This window comes from Heterodontus francisci, chromosome 6 (assembly GCF_036365525.1).
Source record: "Heterodontus francisci isolate sHetFra1 chromosome 6, sHetFra1.hap1, whole genome shotgun sequence".
Lineage (NCBI taxonomy): Eukaryota > Metazoa > Chordata > Chondrichthyes > Heterodontiformes > Heterodontidae > Heterodontus > Heterodontus francisci.
In genome coordinates, this window is record NC_090376.1 from 22,716,808 (window position 1) to 22,736,866 (window position 20,059).

A 20,059-nucleotide genomic window follows, 5' to 3' on the forward strand; every position below is an offset into this window, starting at 1 on the left:
CATGGGACAGTACATCCTCTAAGTTGTCTTCCTCCTCAGAGGTGGACGGCTGTCCCCCAGTGTTTGCAGACCCCTGTGAATGGCTACCTTCAGGCGAGAAAACATATGAGGCTTAGGCTGTGCAGTTCTCCTGATGCCAACTAAGCATTATGTGGGTCTCCAACATTGATGCACATGCCAACAAGAGACAATCCTCACTCTCCTGTGCAGGGACTCCAATTTCCCCGTCACCTACTGATCAGCTGCTCTGGGTGCCCACCAGCTCCAAGGTCTCTTCGTCAGCGGAGGGCAGTAGACATACATCTGGGATTCCTCCGTCTGTCTGGAACTGGTCTCTCCTATTATGGGCCCTCTTGACCTGCAAGAGGAAGGATGAAGATGGTTGAGAATGGCACAGAGATCAACATAACAGTTCAGCTCTTTTCAGCCCCTCAACCTCCAATGGGGAACCTGATGTTTCTCATCCCGACAGTCACTGTCATGGGAGTTTGCGGGGTGGGGGGTGGGTGAGCTATGAAGGAAGATGGCCTATGGCTGAGAGACATCCATGCATCTGTCAGGAAGAAACAGACCCATAGGTACAGGCAATGCCGCATTGCTGCCACCCTCCCCATATCTCGCAATCTCCCTCATACTCACATGCAAGCCTCAAGGAGGCCTCATGGAGCACTCACCTTGGCTGAACACAGTAGGTCACTGATCCTCTCCCTGCACTGGACTCAATTGCGCTGGGTGACCCCGTGGCTGCTAACAACTTCTGCGATCTCCACCCAGGCTTTCTCAGTCAGGTGGGAGAAGCTCTTCTTGCCATCGCTGGGGAACCTCCCGCCTTTGCCTTGCAGCCTGGAGGAGAATCTGCAGAGAGACATCACTGAACTGTGAGGCCATCATCTTCTGGCTTCCTCAGGTGAGGGGGGGTGGCGGGCGGGGGGGAAGAGGTGGATACAGGACTTAGTAGGACAGAGTTGTATTTTGCACCAATTCCAAGACAAGAGTGAATGCAGGGCTGGCAGGCCATTAAATATGGCACCAGCATCTGCTCCAGATTCATCTGTAGCCATAATCAACAAATCACCTCCCGCCCCGGATCAGATTGGGTCTTGAAATTGGAGCTGACTTACAAGCAAGCAGAATTCATTGAATAGCTGTCTTTGATTCCAGTATTCTTAATGCCTTTATTTGTCTCCATGTATTTCATTAATTTAATGTTGAGTAACATCTAGGGATCACAATTCTGGCATATGGCATGTGACCTTTCTTCGTCCATGAACATAAAAATGGTCAACAGATTATTTGTGGTGAGCATCAGGCCCAAGCCTCAACCAACTGTTGTCTGTTATCCAAACGTGTGTACTTTCTAGCAAGTGTAACTGGCTAGTGAACAACAATGAGAAATCTGACTGATTTGCCCTATGTAGCCTAGGGTGGGGAACTGAAGTGCACCATTGCTGTGCCAGTTAATTTTAATGTGGAACAAAAGCCATTGTACGCTGGGGTAGGTAGAGGTTTTTAAGTAATCGTGTATTAGGAATTTCACTCCTCCTACCAAATCAAGACACCAAGGACTAAGAAATCACACATGAATAATCAACCCATTGAGACAAAATCATTCCTTAGCATTGAACTGAAGAATATCGGTATTGGTATTAAGTTCAACAGTAGTACCATTTGAGAAACAAGTTGCTTGATTAATCTTTTCTGTATTTGTGTCCTAACATGTCTGCTGCTTAGCTATTTAGATAATTTGTGACTGTGGAGAACAAGATTTCTACTCTAAGAATCTACCAACAATAACGTTGAGCTAGCAAAGAAATCAGCATATGCTGACATTAAGAATGGAAGGTAACATAATGAGCCTGTCAGAGTCTATGCATTGGTTGTCCAAGAATTCCACCAATCTGTTTTAAATTGTGTATGTCATAACCAAGCATAGACATCCTGGTGAAAATTATATAAATTATAGAAAACTATGCACATTGATTTAGTGTATTTCAAGAAATGAAGGCCACAGAGCAGAATAATCTGAAAATTTTTGAAATAAAGTATATGGTTGTAGTCTTATTATTCTGTGCATGTGACCTGTAAAGCTCTTGGTGGCAGCATGAAGAAGGCTTTTGAAATGATATTGCATCATCCATGAATATCAATGTGTTATAAAAGTAGCTCTGGAAGCATACAATGAAGTAGATGTGATAATTTGTCAAGAGAGCCTAAGGCAGCAGAAACTAAATGTAGTTTGTACCATTGCTCTAGGTTTCAATAATCGTATGACAGGACAACTCAGATTAAGTAACTGGGAAGATGAATTACAAATAGAATTTAATATGGAGAAACATAAAGTAATATATAGAGTCCAATAATGTGGACCCAGTACAAAACTACCAGACTATCGCTCCATAGTCTCATTGCTCACCTATACCTAAATGAATTAATCTTATATAATTTAGCAAAGTTATTGCATTAACATATTTTAGTAGTTCTTCGCGAATGATATCATGGAAATGCCATTGGCACAGGCTAAATGCTGGCCGTCAAAAGACTGATAGCAGTCCTAAGAGTGTCGCCATTTATTTTTTGTATAACATTGAGTATTAAGTTTCTATTGAAGAATTGATCATTTGGGACTAAGATATACAATTTCTTTTGAAACAGGCCTTCCTGGAACATTATTTTACAATGGGCGCCTGAGCCACATTATAGGGAGGCCCTCTTTTTGACATAATATTTGGGGCCTCGTTAAGTTTTGCACAGTTGCTGTACAGACTCACAGGGGCTGCATGCTGGTTGACCCATAGGGCACATAGTAGGCCTGAGGCCTCCGATCGCATTAGTACGGCCTCCCGTTGCTGAAGCACAAATGAGCTTCAGGCACCAAAGATCACATTTAGGACATATAGGAGATAATTACAATCTAACCTAACTGGTGAGAAGCCGATGGGATTAGATCAGATCAGCTGCCGATTTTACACCTCGCTTGATTTTACTTAACGTAAACATGGACATTTGGCTCAATCCCTTCAGTTTTCCACCGGGGAGAGTTAGATTAAAATTACTTCCTATTCATTCTAAAGTTAACTTATGATTGCATAAAAGACATATTAAGAAATAAGCTAAATCAGATAAAATATGATAGTCATACAAAGTGTGGTAGGTACTGTTATCATAGTACGACAACAGTTAAAGCAGCAAAAATAAATTTGGTTGGAAAAGAAGATAAAGTAACCAGATATATAATATGCCATACTTTATATCAAATACCAAGAAATCACACTGAACAAATAGAAATATTTCTTAAAAAGCCAGTCATTTCCAGTAGGTTTTTCTGATCAGGCGATAAGCTGGCCTCTCCATAAGAAGATGATACAAGAAGCTTTCCATCAGCAATTAGTCTCTAACTGATCCCATGATGTGCCTATTTAGACCATTTCCACATAGAGTGTCTGAGCAATGGCCTTAAAAGATACAGGTTCTGTGAACAGCTATAGGTCACAACTATGCTCCAGGTTCCTGTTTGCTCATGAGCAATGGCATAGAAAATCACAAAAAGCATACTGATACACCTTGGTTCAATAGTGAGACAATATTCCACACATTATATTTCCTACACTTGCATTACCTTCCTTAGGAATAAATGTAGAGGCAGTAGTAAGACTCAGGGAGGGACAGTTAAATTCTTACATATTTCTTTACTGTACTAATTTTACTTGAAAAAGCTTTTACTGGTCTGACTTAGATGTTTGATTTTTCTCCCCATCTAGAACTAGTGCAGCTGTGAACTGTATCTCGCAAGATATCTGTAAGACTGTACTAACAAGATTTATCGGATAATACATTACCTGGGCCTAAACAAGATTAGTTAGAAAGGTTCACTCAAGAATTATCCACTCCATAGATAAAAAGCTTATGGGAACTTGTGAAGATATTAGTTATCTTTGCCTGTGAAATTAAATACTCATTTTTATTTATATCTGGTCCAAATTATCTTGAGTCTGTATAATGCTAAATATAATGTTATTGTTTAAACCCTTCCCCATACTAATGTCAAGAGCTCTACAGTAATCACTTTGTTTCAAGTTTAAAGCTTTCAGTTCAGACTTTATAAGCCAGCAGTGCTTTGAAATATGGTACAGCTGCATGCAGCCTTTGTCATGGAATATTCATAGGAGGATAGACTGCAATCCAAAGGTAAAACACAGCAAAAAAAAGTCTCAGGTTTCTAGTTTCTGCCAAACATCTAAAAACCTTTCCAACTGCAATTCTAATTTAGCAATGCATACCCAATAATTCCAAAATCTCAAGAAAAAAAAATCAACAAAGGCTTAGGATGCTATCCTCCACATTGTTCAAATTTGGACATGATGTCATGAGACTGCAGAACAACGATTGCATCTTCTCAAACATTCATTCCATAGATAATGTGTGATGAAGATTGTCAGTGTGTGAATTATAACATTAGCAGCAATGCTCAAATGCAATGCAATCAAAAGAGATAAACACCAATGCATTGATAACCCTGGATCCAAGACCAGGTAAATTAAAAGTTGTAGCATCTCCTTTACATGAAATGGTTGAGGTTTGTACTCGAAAGGGAAAAGTACATTGTACTTTTCTGAAAAAAAGGTAATTTCATTTATGTTATCATTTTTCACAAGATGCCCCCTAGAATACAAGGGAGGGAATACAAGGCTAGTCAGTGTGGAATTAGTGAAGTTTAGGGGTCATGGCATCAGTGTGGTATCATGTGACATCCTCACTGACAAGCAAATTAGAGAATCAGGTGGTTCAATTGAATAGTTTGAATTTACATAGACAATTGTAGTCAAAATTAAACATCCAGTTGCTGATCAGATTTTCTGAATCAATGAGAGTAGTTTATTTTGTCAAATCAAAGGAGAATAAATAGTCTGGATATTAAGAATTCCCTAAGCTGTGTAGTAGAGAAAGAAATATTTTTGATTTTCATATTAAAAAAAATCATAGTTGAGGGTGGAAATCAAAACATTTAATTAAACAATTTGTTTTGTGTATGTCAGTAAGAAGCCCAATAAGGAGTCAGAAATTGATTTTACATAGCTGGTGGAATGTCGAATGAAAGGTTCTTGAACTGAAAGAATTCAGTCCTTCCTGAATCTTGTTTAGGAGCTTCCCAGTAATGACTTCTACTGCTTTGAGCATCTCTTGATAATTCTAGTTTGTCGGCATGGAGTTGCTTAATGATGCATCTGCATTTAATGTTAAACTGTCAGCAGTGACCTCTTGGTGTGATGGAAGACTTGGGGTAGCAATGCAAAGGAATTAACAGTGAAAAAAAACAGGTTGGAGATCATTGTCCAATTGTCTGCTTTTACATGGATGTTCCATTTATGCAATCCTTAATTTTTGTGCTGTTACAGTATATAACAACATATTTGGCTCAGGAAGTTTATCATGTTGATGGTAATAGAGAGGATTGTAGAATATATTCAGTGAGATAATGAAAAGCAATGTTTGAAATACTTAGGCTTGGGTGTAAGGAGATGTGTCACTGGTGATGCAAGTCATGGTGAACAAAATGTGGTTTGCTGCAAAGTGAGAATCTAGTTTAGGGCAAACATTCCAGAGACTGATGCTATATTCCCTGTTATGGGAATCATAAAGCACAATGCATGGACAGCATTAATTGAAGATGGTCAATGAGCAATTTTTGATAACATGAGCAAATATGTTGTTCATGTTGATCTGGTAATAACTTGCAGTTATCCAGAAGTCACTATGAAAAACCTCGGTGATCCAGGAATGTAATATGTTTTCTGGGATTGTCTTACACTTTAATATTTTAATAGCTCTTTGATAGAACGACGGGGGGCCCGGTGAGGCACTACTAAAACATCAAAGAATGAATGATGTGCAAAGGGGTTACTGTATACGTAAAATGTATTCAAATTAAAGCGGAAGAAAAATGATGAATGTTGACCTGGGTTAGCACAATGACCTCTCGAGATTAAGTCATTATATCATGATGCTGTACTAATGTTCAGCTTATAGTTAATCAATAGCATGATACTTCACTTCCAAAATGGATAGTATTAGCAACCGAGAGAAAGGCAGCAGTTTAGACGAAGCTCATCTAATTAATCATCAGCTCATCCTATGCAGTGTGCAGGTTAAAACACTCGTGCCAAAAAAACTGTATGATATGAATATTTAATTCACCTTCAAAATTGGAAGCACTCTGCAAAACCTTCGACATCCGTTGGTTTCCCCCCTTTTCTATCAGCAGTTTTTGTTACAGGAAATTTTGAGTGTCTCCATGAAGATCACATAGACATGGATGACACGGCCTGGGGCAGAGAAGCCTTTGTGTTCATATACAGTTGAGTCATATTGGGCTGTTTCGGGTGTTACCAGGGGACGTTTCCAGATGACCTCTTAGGCTATCGAACTCAGCTGGGAGCTCCTCTTTAGTCGGGATTCATGTTAATCTCCCTGCTTCTTATCCACAGATAGCCGCAAATACATTCCCATTGCCCAGGGGTCTCAGTTTGACGGTGTTACATATTGACCTGACTATGCATTATGCTTTAAGTGAGAATTGTAAAGTATGAATAACGCGCTACTCGGCTGACATAACCCACGGGTTACCAGACAGTAACAAAGAAGCTTAGATACGCCTCTCTTAAACTTTCTAAACCATTGCAGTGGGCTAGCACTAATTTTAAAAAAAAATCGGTTGAATGCATTTAATCCGTGCCACATTCTGTTGTTTTTTTAAAAAAGTGTGTTCAAGTGATCAGTCACAGGCGAAGATCCAGAACTTCAATTAAATCGCTGTCTTCTAATGAAGATGGTGACGGTCACGCTGTTGACATTTTTAAACTATGTCTCCCTCCTCGCACTCGATGGTTCGGCGTGTTTTTTGTTGCTGTTGTTAACCCCAATAGATGGCTTTACTGCTGTGATATCTTTCTTCTAAATAGCGGTTGGTGCCTGAGATGGGTTGGCTGATGAAAATGGCATTGCCAAGTCCCAGTTAGCCACTACTGTTGGCTGGTTGTTCCATCACTCTTACTGTTTCCCCATTTGAACAGTCAACTTGAGCCGAGACCTCGGTCTATGACGCTGTGCCATTCCTTCTCCACTCAATACCCCGCCAGCCACTATTACAACCCTCAAGACCAAAGGTCCCTCCCTCTCCTCTGATAAGTCCGGTGGGCAGCTTCTCCGTTCCCTGTCTGTAATGTTTCTATCGCTTGGACCAACTCCTGGATGGCTGACGCTGCCGTCAATCTCTGCTCTGCAGCAATCACGTCAAGGCTGAATCCGAGTATTTTATCACATGGCTCCTGCATATACAATTCATTTTGCTCTGTGCCAAGCATCCGAATTTCCACCAACTCGTGCCCAAATCGTTTGCGAGCACCTCCATCATCATCATCATTACCGAGGAGAGAGCTTGCTATGTGAAGCCCAGCATGGGAAGCTAGCTCCCCTTCCTGCCGTGATCGATGTGGGGATGGCAACAAGCTGGATGTGTTACCTTTTGTGGTCGTTTCTATTGCATTAGTACCAAGCCTGTAGGAATGATGTCTGAAATGTATTTTTCTTGAGGAGTACCAACGTCTCCCTTCTCCTCCCCACTGTGTGTGTTTTGTGTGTGTGTGTGTTTGAGCCCGAAGCTGTGAACTGTCTCTGAATATGGGAGTGTGTGGAGATCTGAATTTCGACCGTAAGTGAGGGAAGAGGAAGAACAAAAAACAGAGGGGGTTGGAAGGAAAGCCTGCTGCAACCGCCTAGCAGTGCTTTGGCAAAATGCATCCATCCTTGAAGGATCACTAGATTTTACTCGGAAGAATTAACTGCGTCGTGTGCAGATAGAAAAGAAATAATTAAATAACCACACCACTGAGACAAATTCTCGATTTTTTTTTTCTGTAATCATTTGTGAACCATGTTACTGAAAGGGTGAAAGTGTGGTCTGCAGTCTTTTCGGATGCTTTGGACTTTAAGGGTATTCCGCATTGTGCCATAAATTTGCCATTTTAACCCACGAACTAGTTTATAGTCAAACAACCGAGGAATGTGGACATATCAGAGAAGACGATACTTTGGTATTCTCTCAGCGCCAGTAGTATTGGTGGCAGTTGTCTGCTGCACTCAGAGGTAAGAATATTCAACGTGGAAGAGGATCACGTTAATAAGTGTGATGTGACATGAAAACGACTTTCTTTTTCCTCCTTGTCTTTTGTGTTTTATTTCCAGCGTCAATGAACCTGGGAACATGTCGTTTGTGAAGGAAACAGTGGATAACCTGCTGAAAGGATACGACATTCGGCTCAGACCGGATTTTGGAGGTAGGCTCGCAGTATTAACTCAACCTCACCTCTTCCCACCCCCACACAACCCCCTCCCCCAATAAAATGATCACAAGCTGTGTTCAAAGATGTGTAGCAGGTCCGGTGATTTAACTTTTCCTTCCCATTTGCACTCCAGGTCCACCAGTCAGTGTTGGTATGAACATAGACGTCGCCAGTATTGACCAGGTGTCTGAAGTTAATATGGTGAGTGAATCAGTTGCCTCTATATTTTGTCTACCTTTAATTAGACGGCGTGCTAATACGCTGTAACCCACGTTGGTTGTGTAGTTATTATTGACACATCTATTACACTGGCAAGATATTAAGTATGGTGGGACTTTAATGGCAACGCGTCTTTGTGTTCTTGGGTCACGGAATTGTGTTTTTTCTGGTAGAGTGGAACCTCTCTTGTAGATATGGCGTGTGATCAATGGTTGGGAAGCACCCCCCCCCCCCCCCCCTTAATGGCTGGAGGCTTTCATTGTGCTTTGATGGGAGGCGGCAATATCGCGTAGATTGAAGACCTAAGGTTGGTGCCATCTGCTGGGCAACCTTTCCGCTGAGAGTATGGAAACTCGTAGCTGTGCAATCCGTAATCAGAGAGAAGGTATCCTAAACGTGCAATTACCCCCCTCCCCCTTTTTTTTGCCCTCGCTGGAGATGAGAGCGTTTGAGTGGAGTTTATAGCATATGCGGTGAATTGAGATTAATGGCATTTCGCTGTTCGAGGTTATGAAAGTGAACATCCATCTGCGCTGGGAACTGGATTTATGTAAATAAATTGGAGGAATTATAATCCAATCAATGTACCTTCCACTTCACATAGCTCTCAAATAAAAAATTTTAAGACTCCAAGCTACTCATACTTTGATCTTTATGGCACCGATCAATTGAATGCATCAAAAGCATGCCTGGAATGCTTTTCGTGAACATATGGAAGGATCCTTGCGTTTCCTTCATAAAGCTTTTGTACTCAGAAATGTAAATTAAAGTTTGAACTGCCATAAGACATAACAACATGAGTTACGTATCAACAACATTTCAATTTTTTGTTCGCCAATCCAAGCTGGTGGATATTTGTTGGCCGTAGAATTTCAGCTCTCTGAGGTTTGAAATGTAAATGCCAGCTCATCAAAGACTTACCTAAAATGTGCATTAAGTGTAATTATTCCTCATTAAGTGTAATCATTCCACGCCTAAAGGAGATTTGATACCTTGCTAGGGTACAGTTCGATAGGTACTGGTCATCCCCATTATATCATCCAAATCATTATTAACGTATGAGCCTTGACAGTGTTAGTGGCTATCATGACCATCATTACAACTGAGTCCAATCTTGTCCTCATCCAACAGAGATCATTGAATGATAATCTTTACCAATGGGAGCCATGGTCAACTAACCCCTCTGACTCAGGGATGCTGAGACAGTTCGTAAAAGAAAACCAAAACAGACATGCATTTATACAAAGCCTTTCATGACCTCAGGATGTCCCAAGTGCTTTACAGTCAATGAAGCATTTTTGAAATGTAGTTACTGTTAAAATGTAGGGAAAAGTTGTATTGCTCCTGTTGCCTCTTCCACATCCCCCCCCCCCCCCCCCCCCACAAAGCTGTTCCCCTTACAGCTAAAATCAACTAGCTCAACACTGACCAGGGATGGAGCCTATGGCCTTCCTGATCTATACGGCTCAGGTAGTTACCTGATGATCTCACTAAACCTTCAGGGAAACTAACTGATTTAATCTGGAACACCCCATGTTGAACTTGCTTCAAGCATTATATAATTAGCATCTTTGGATTGACACATTCTTAAAGGTCCAGGGAGATGAGTCTTTTCCGAATGATCGTGTTACAGCCAGGTGAGGAGTGGGTCTCAGACTCCCCTCTCTTGCTTTTCCTCTTGTTTGACCACAACAGGGTTTATTCCTCTTAAACAATGGTTGTGCTTACCAGCTCTGTGAGTGTTTTACCTTTTTCCTTTACTGTGATTGTGAAAGAACCAAATGGACAGGTTTTCTTGAGTTTAAACAAGAAAGAAGTAAGTTTATTACACTTAATATTCTAATCCCAATTTCAAAAATACATTACACATTCATGCATATGAGAATCACACACACACATATAGATTACAGAGGGGAAATAGATTTGGTGGTTGGATTAAAATCCAGAATAAATAGAACGTAAGTACACAGTCTGTGAAGTGGATGATCCGACAGTCCTCCGGCTGAAGCTGTATTCTTGAAGTCCTCGCTGGTCAAAGTGGTTGGCCTGTTTTTTTCAGGGTTTTCTTGAAGGCAGAATTGTAGTTGGCTGTACAGTCCCCTTGTCGCTGGCTGTAGCAGTCTGTACACTTGGAGGGTCCCCAGTCGCAGACGGTTTTCAAACTTGATGTTTACTGGGGAGAGAGAAAAAGAGAGGAGAAAGGGAAGCACACAGCTTTCTCTGCTACTGTTTGTCTCTTTGTTCAAAGGAAACAAAGCCAACTTCCCCCCCACCCCCACCCCCACCCCTGAGATGGACAGACAGCCACATGACTGCTTCAGGTTTTCTGGAATGTTCTAATGAAATTCAAGGTTAGGAATTGGCTTCACATGCCCCAGGTTGTCAATTTACACTTGGAGGGGGTTTGCTCTTTCAAAGTCAATATGTTAGGATTGCCTTGACTGTTCTGCTGATGAAGCCATTTTCAGTAATTCACTCACTTAGAGCAAGCCATTGTCCTGGATCCATGCTGCTCAAACCTCTGGCTCCGAGTGGATCTTTTGAATATGAAAAGGTGTTTCAGATGTAAACTGTAGTGGCCATCTTGGCTGCTAGTTTTTTAAGTTACTGTCGGATTTTTTCCTATTAAAAGTCTATTGTAAATTTCCAAACGATGAAATTAATGTTTCTCAATTGACATGGGGGTTTTCTTGACAATCGCATTTATATAGCTCTTATTGACCTTCACATGCTCTGTGTATTTAACCACTTTTAGTGTGTGCTTAGGCTAAAATAAAAAGATTTGGATCAAGTGGCAAGTTGTCATTCATATAATAAACAGAGAAAGCAGCAAAGGTGCTGATATCTCAGGACATTGAAATAATGAGTGAACTCAAGCATATACCATAGGAATCAGAGTAGGTCATTCAGCTTGTTTTACAAAGCCACGACAAGCATTCCTGTTCCTTCTGACTCTAGAAAATAAATTCTCAAAGTGTATGGGGCTTTTTTAGAGCAGCATCCAACTGCTCCTTTAAGGACTACTGATTAGGCAGCTCCAGTCAGAAATACTAATCCAACTGAATTTAAGAATCTGGGCCTGAAATTGGAGCAGTAGTTGCATTTCATATTGAAATGAGTCCTGTGCTCATTTCAGGAGCCGTTACGGCCACCTTTTTTTTTAAAAAAAGGCCCCAACCAATGCATTTTCCCAAACACCCATGCAGATCAGGCACTGGTCTATGCCCTGCTAAATTGCTTATTGTTGTGCCCTTTTACACCTGCAAAACAACCTGAACAATGTTGAATTAATTTTGCCCTCTCTGAATAGATTCCAATAACTTTCCCACAACTCATGTTAAACTGTATTTACTTTGCTTCTCTTACCCATCATTTTTCATTTTCCAATTCAAAGGCATAATTCCTGAATTTTAGAACTGAAAAATTATGATTAAAAATTCTACAACTTCCTCATCTATTTTCAATATTCTGGGGTGGAAGCTATTAGGTTCTGGAGATTTTTCTATCTTAATTCCTATTATTTTCTCCATTATGTTTTCTATTATCTTAAAAGCTACTGAGTTCCTCAGATATTTTTAGCTTCCCTTGTACTGCTAGTACTTTGTCCTTTTCCTGCATTGTGAAAACAATACAAATTATTATTTAGCAAGTCTGCCATTTTCTAATCATCCATTATTTGGCTTATGTGGAGTATAAACACCGGCATGGACCATTTGGGCCAAATGGCCAGTTTCTGTACATGTAAATTATAGTCATGATCACATCTGTATTTATTGGAATCTCATTCCCCTTTATCACTCTCTTTTTCTTAATATATTTCTGAAAGCTTTTGCTGTTAGATTTGATATCCCTTGCAATTTACTTCTCTTATTCCATTTTTGCTCCTCTTATTATTTTATATCCTTCTGTTGACTTTTATAGCTCTCCCAGTACACTGGATTTTCACTTTTCCTTGCATTTGTGTAAGCTTTTCCATTTAAATTGTTACTGTCTCTTGTCTTATTTGTTGGCCCTGGGCTGCTCAACTACAGGAGGGGAGCCTTTGCCTTTCGGTGATATTCATAGCAAATATGTTTTTGAATATATACCACCCTTTATAAGTTTGACCATCGATAGTTTAGCCTGGTTTACTGTCATAATTTAATTTCTCATCCACTTTAAAACTACCTTACTTAAATTTAAAATCTTGGTTTGTGACTCTTCCTTCTCCGTCTGAAACCTAATATCAAATTCAGTCATATTATAGTCACTATTTGCAAGATGTTCTCCTACCACCAGATGGATAACTAATCTTGATTCTTTATTCATCACAAAAGCTATTATGGCCTGCTCTCTTGTTGGTTCTAAAACATATTGGGCCTGATTTTAACTCTGTGCAAGTGGCTGGGCTTCAGAAGGATGTCCCAAATACAGTCAAAATTAATTACCTTTACTACTTGAGCAGTTATGGTTCTCCCGGTCTATGAGTATAAGCCAATTGTTTTAGTTACATACTTCTCTGGTTTCCATATTTATGCAACCCCTCTCCCTCCGCCTCACACTAAATCACCACTATCAGAGGGTCTGTAGATAAATCCTACGACTCTTGTTTCCTTTGCTGTTCCCTAACTCTACCCATACTGTTTCCACTGCCCAATCGTCCTTACTGAAATCTCTTTTTTTCTACGATGGTAGTTATGTCTTTCCTCAATAGTGCTACTCCCTCCTCCTTTCAAAGTTCCCTTCATCTCTCTAAAGATCCTATAGCCTGAAATATTTGGCTTCCAATTATGCCTAGCTTGTAGCCAGATCTCCATTATGGCTGCTTTAAGCCACATTTGTGCTTCCTAGTTACTTGTTTTATTTCTGATCCGAGATGCTTTCATGTACTGAACTCTTATTTTGGAAACTGTGCCAAATCTGGCCATATGTCCTGATGTTCTTTTTCATAGTTTTTGACTTACAGGGCCGGATTTTAACTCTGCAAGTGAATGGGTTTTGAGAGAGTTAAAATATCATACACTGGGTGGAATTTTAAGCTCTCCTCCATGGTGGGTTTGGAGGTGGGGAGAGCTTAAAATCGGGTGGGATGGTGGTGGGGAGGGGGGACGCTGCCACCATTCCACCTCCACTGAAATTTAGTCCAGTTGAGGCCCTTAACTGGGTAATTCACCCCCAATTAAGGACCTCTTCCCAACACAGCCGCAATTAGCTGTGCAGCGGGTGGCAGTGTTGCCGCACGGGAAGTATGACACAAAAAACTGTGCGGTCTGCTTCCTAGCTCAGGGTGGGGGAGTGGGGGCCCTCGTTCAAAGGCCTGAATGAGGGACCCGGCATTGGGAAGGTGGGTGGCCGGTGAGGGACACCACCCCCATCCCCTGACTTGCTGCCAACATTACTCCCTGTGATCTCCATCCCGCAAGACCCCTCCCGCCCTGACCTACCTTAAGCCTAGTTCCAGCGCTGCTCCTCAGTGTCTGGTTGCTGCAGCTACAGCAGCAGCCACTGCCTCCGCGGTACTAAATCCTGTGGAAGGCCCACTGCTGTCCAGTTAAGTGCCTGATTGGCACTAAATTTGGCAGACATTCCGGAAAAGAGGCGGCGCGGTGATATTGGCATTTCTCCTGACGTTGAGACCCCCATCGCCAATATAAAATTCCTCCCACTGTGTGGGTTTTCCCCATCTGACTAGTTGAAATCTTTCCCCGCTATCGTATTTACCCTTTTGGAATGGATACAGGAGCGTCTCCTGTTGAGGTGAAGGTCATTCTTCTAAACAGGCTTACCTGGGCCCAAAGGTGGTCCCATTGTCCCAGGAATTTGAAGCCCTCCTTTCTGCACCATCCTTCCAATTACAGGTTGACAATACCTCCCCAACAATTCTTCTCTCTCTGCCTGGTCCAGAATGTGGCACTGGGAGTCATCTGGAGATAACTATGTGTACGGTTCTTTTCTTTAATCTGGAACTCATCATCTTAAAATCCTTTTGCAGGGCTTGAACCTGCCTCTGTCCACCTGATTAATTCCCACATGAACCTTGATCTTTGGTTGCACACCTACCATCTGGAACCATTTGTATTCACTCCATGATGTCCTGAACCTTGACCTTGGGAAGTAACATACCATTCAAGATGCTGGATCACATCTACAAGAGTACCCTTCTCCACAATCGTCACTTTTTAACTACTTGTATTGATTCCCCATGAGAAGCTACCTGCTTCACAGTACCTTTTAGCTGCTCCTGGTGACTCTGTGCCACCTTCCTAGTCTACATTATTGGTATTTAAATAGTGATGCTTGTTACACAAATCCACCTCCACAGCTGATTTCCTACCTATCCTCATCTGTTGTCTAATGCGCTGTCTGCCAACTGTCACTCAGTCGGCCCTCCCAGCTTCTATACTCCTAACAGCCTGTCAGGGTGACCACCTTTTGGGACATCAGGCAGAATTTTACCATCCCTTGGGTGGTGGGAATGGAGGTGGGGGTGCCGGTAAAATAGTGGGGAGCCGCTTCGGGAAGAAACAGGCAGCCGATTTGCATAATTAAAGGGCCTATTAAAGGTCATTTTATGGGACCACTGGCATTTTGCCAATGACATGGCGACCCACCCCCGCTGTGTGGGGAGGCCACCAGTTTCAAGGTGGTAGCCTCCCTGCAGCAATCCTGGGGGCCATCGGAGCCTGAGGTTCCATGCCCCACAGAGGGGGCTGCAGACAGGAAAGGCAGCCCCCACGACCCCAATGATCCCCCAGAAGGGTTTTGCCCCCTGATCCATCCGAGGTGTCTGACCTACCTCGGCAGCGCCCACCTCCCCTGCTGGCACTGCTAAGGCTTCAGAGCTGCTGGTCCTCTGATTGGGCTGGCAACATAAGGAGCTTACCCGCTGTCTTTAATTGGATGGTGGGCCTGCGGTACAATTGCCAAACCGGTCCTGCTGTCGGCAAGAATGGGCTTGGGACCCTCTTTTTGGCCCAAGTCAGGGTCCCGAAGCCCATGGTAAAATTTATCCCATCAACTCCAGAAAAATTTCTCCTTTCCAAATGTTGCAGAGTGTTTCAGATTGACCTCCATCATATAAATGATGAAGTAAAGATGTTGTTCTATCAGTTCAGGGCCACAAGCTGTTTAAGTGTTGCATTGTAACAAGATCCATGTGCTATTCAGTTTATGCAGTGGCAAAGTAATGTTGATTGTTACCATTTTGAGCTTTAAGTGCATCTGTGTTGGTATGCTTTCTTTAAATACATTTTTTTGTCCTTTTTTTGGCAAAGTTTGAGTGTTGCCAACAATACAACATCTGGTCATGTTCTGCAATTTGCAGCAGTTGAGACTATCCCTGTGAAAGACTGGCATCACGTTGATGTTATGACACTGCTCTGGAAATCACAGTTACTGTATGGTACATTGCTAATTAGCTATTGCACCATTTGATTTACTGTATAGTCTCTGTTATAGTGAGGAAAATCTACCACTGTGAAAACATAAATAGTAATGCAGTATGTGAATTATCACTTCAAGGCGCAGCAATTTATTTCATGCAGTGAAAGTAACCGCATTAACCATTGGGTATTATCAATGGAATATGATGGTCTGTAGTATGCTATATAGGGATTAGTAATATGCCAAGCAGGGTCTCATGTCACCCAGACCCATTGGGTCCCATTGTGCCGACTGTAAAAAGTGGAAACGGGGTTGGATTTTATGCTCTCCCCTGCGGGTTTGAAGGTGGGGAATTAAATATAAATTTAATCGGACGGGAATGTGGCGAGTGGGGACATTACAACCTTCCCACCTCTACCCCAGTTAAGTCAGTGGCAGGAAGGTCAGTGGATGGTCTTCCTGTCCCGCTGCCAATTAAGGTGTTTAAGCAGGCAATTAATGCCCAATTAAGGGCCTTATCCTGCTGCTGCCAGTATTAGCTCAGCTGCAGGTGGGCCTGTTGCCACACGAGAAGCACGACAAGCCTGATTGAGTGCCTGATTGAGGGACCCAGCATCATGAAAGGGGGGGGGCCACTGAAAGCTACCCCCTGCCCTCATTGCTGATCCCCCTACACCCCTTTCCCCTGTAATCCCCACCCTGTGAAACCTCACCTGCCATGATTCACCTGCAGCCTTGGTCCCTCAACAATCCTAGGCCTCGGGTGGATGCTCTACCGGCAGCAACCACCACCTCCGCAGTGGCATTGCTCAGTAAAAGAGCTGCTGGCCTCTGATTGGCCAGCAGTTCAGAGTGCGCAGGACTTCTATCGCCAGGGGCCTTAATCCCAGGGAAGGCCCACTGCTGCCCAGTCAAGTGCATGAATGGCATGTGATGCGGCAGGTCTTCCCGCAAAGAGGCGACGCAGGACTCTCGCTGGCTCTTCAGCTGGTGGCCGAGACCCCCATCGCCTAAATAAAATACTGCTCGTGGATCTAAAGATATATATGAATAATGTTTTCTCCTGTTTGTGATATTTTTATGCCAAAAACAGAATACGTGGTGGTTTGTTTTAAAATATACAAATTTGATGACGACCCTACCTTGACATTAATGTCTTCTTGCCATTATGTTGTACAGTTGACATTCAATAGTCTGAGTGTTCATTCTCCATTGTTTTAAATGAGGATGGTGCACTTCTGATTTTGCCTGGTTGCTGGTGATCTGATTTTGACATGTTTGCGTTGGTGATCTCAATTTCTCGGAGCTTAGGTATAGAATAAAAACAATACAGAGGTTGTTGTCTTTGATATTGATCATCCAACCATTGGAAAGAAAGGTAGAAATTAGAATTGCTAAGTCACTCTCTTTTCTGTGATAATTTGAGTCTAAAGAAATGACAATTTGTACTTTGAAGTTTAATTGTTTGGCAAAGAATTGATCTCAGAGGGAATGCTGTACTGCTGGAGATGTGGTATTTTGGATGAGATGTTAAGTTGTGATTCCATCTGCCCTCTCAGGTGGATGCAAAATATCCCATGACATTATTTTAAAGAAGAGCAGGGGAAATCTTCCTGGTGCCTTGGTCAACATTGATCTTTCAACCAACATCATTAAAACCAGATTATCTGGTCATAATTTCATTGCTGTTTGTGAGATCTTGCTGTGCATAAATTGGCTGCCATGATTCCCAAATTATAACAGTGACTTAAAAAGCACTTCATTGGCTGTAAAGCGCTTTGGGATGTCCTGAGATCGTGAAAGGTGCTATATAAATGGAAGTCTTTTCATTTTTCTTAAAGGAAATGTGTCTTACTAAACCTTTTTATGTGAACTGTGGAAGGTGCAGTAATCTAATCAGTGACACAATCTGATCATTACATTATTGATTGTGTTTTCTGCTACTGACTTAGTATTTTTAATTTTAATGAAGAGTCACATAAAAATAAAACAAGTATATTGAAAAATTTCATGCTGTGTCAGATGCAATGTTTGATGCAGAACTTGCTCCAGCAGCCAACATGTCATTATAGCAGTAATAATGTTGGAGTGGCATGTTCCAGGAATATAGTCCATCTCCTCAATAATACCCCTTTAATTATCCATATGATCAACCAGCTACAGAATGTGTTTAATGTTAATCATATCTGTATTATAAACAGTGTCCTTTTGAAATTTCGACATATTTTCCAAAATTACAATGGTGAAACTTCCAAGTAAATTCTGTCTGAACAACTTGTTTTGAAACTGAAGTTGATGCAAGAGGTAATGTTCAAAGAAAACAATAATTTATAATCTGATTTACTGCTGAGTGGTGTTGTGGGTTAGAATCTATCCCAGACAGACAGGATATAAGTTGCTTGCCTCAGAACTCTCTTGAATATTAGAAGTGAAATGAGCCTGGACTGTTACTTTGTCAGTTTCTCCACTCCTCACAGCCTATTGGGTGGCCACCCTTTGGAACATCTGCTGCAGCAAACACACTCCTTCCCAAATGTTAGAGTGTGTTCAGTTCACTTTGTATAAATGAAGAAGTTATACGGTGTTATATCGGATGAGAGCCAAAAACTGTTTTAAGTGTTGCATTGTATGGGATCCATGTTTATGCAGTAGCAAAGTTGATAAAATTTTGAACATTGTAACAGAAATATGGATTAAAGAAATGGTGTATTACCTTATATTTATCTGCTGAGTTGTGGAGAAATCCAATAATTCTTTGTGTTCATAAAACAGCAGTAAAAGTAGCAATCTTTGTGTGTTATTGCAAACTCTGGCACAATGCTATATCTAAGGATGCTTATATAGTATTTACAGATTTAAGCTCACAGAAGCGCTTGTGTGTTGATATGTTCTCAGTGAACTTGAGTATAAAGCTTATTGTCCCAATTTATTAATGCCAGAAAATAAATCTCAGATAATAGAGCTTAACAGTAGAATACAAATGCAAAATACTGCAGATGTTGGAAATCTGGAACAAAAACAGAAAATGCTGGAAATACTCAGCAGGTCAGGCAGCATCTATGGAAAGAAAAACAGCGTTAACATTTCAGGTCTCCATAGAGGCTGCCCGACCCACTGAGTATTTCCAGCTTTTTCTGTCTTAACAGTACAATGTTCTGGTATGGATTTTAGCCATTACTAAATAATTATAATATTTTGACAGATCTATTTTTGCATCCATCCATCTTTTATTACTTCTACATTTTAGTGTCTAATACCTATACTGACAATCTTATAAGGATATGTATACAATTATTTTCATGTTTCCTTTATATTCCTCAAGCTACAATTATTCTACTTATTTGGTTGATTGAGTGCAAGACTTCCTCTTAAATTTCTCACCTCCTTTCCTAAAATTAGTAGGCTAGCAGTCATCTAGTATCTTGCTCAAAGGGCCATACTTTATTTGTAAATTGCGGCATGCTATTTGGCGCAAAGGGGCAATAGAGCAGAGCACAACCTGGCTTCACATGAAACCCAGACACAGACATTGAGCAGTGGGAGCCAAAACTGATTACTTCGATCATTTGACCCAGGATTCCTGATCCCTATTATTTTGCCATCAACCATGGCTCTGGGCCTGTCCACAATGGGAAAGCAGAAACAGGGACCTAGCATGTAAGGCACAGTAGGCTATAAATGTTTCATATCATTTTGTGAAGCAGTAATTTGGGAATCTAATGTGCTATGCCATCATAAGGTACAACGATTTTAATTTAGCAAAAACTAGTGTCTAGAAAAAGGCACATTTCAGGACCAACATTTCATTCAAATGGAAATGATTGAAATTTTTTGATGCCATTAATAATACAGCCAGCGAAATGAATGTTTGTGTCATTACATTAGGTAGTAACTCAACCCTCACCCACCAGGCAGGAACAGGTGTGTGGGCAGTGAAAATCATGTGGAAGTACTTACCCATGCACACTGTCTTCAGAGTGCCATAAAAACAGTCTGGAGATTTTGTAAATAGGAGCATAGGAACAGAATCACCCCTTCCAACCTCTTCCACCATTCAACTATGATCTGTATCTTAACACTACCTACCCTTCTTGGTTCCATAACCCTTTAGTAATCTTGACTAATGAAATCTATCAAACTCA

At 41.4% G+C, this 20,059-nt stretch overlaps 1 protein-coding gene across 6 annotated transcripts in view; it reads left to right on the forward strand.

The window, feature by feature from the left end:
* gabrb3 (gamma-aminobutyric acid type A receptor subunit beta3) overlaps positions 1-20,059 on the forward strand; it is a 568,810-nt gene that overhangs the window by 259,076 nt on the left and 289,675 nt on the right. For 3 of the 6 annotated variants that reach the window (XM_068033273.1, XM_068033278.1, XM_068033275.1), the window contains 2 exons: positions 8,239-8,330; positions 8,470-8,537. The exons of 2 other annotated variants lie outside the window; for them this stretch is intronic. In XM_068033273.1, the coding sequence (XP_067889374.1) occupies positions 8,239-8,330; positions 8,470-8,537 (160 nt within the window). Of the gene's footprint in view, positions 1-7,446; positions 8,140-8,238; positions 8,331-8,469; positions 8,538-20,059 lie in introns of those variants that run through there. One more of the 6 variants, XM_068033274.1, reaches the window with a different exon arrangement.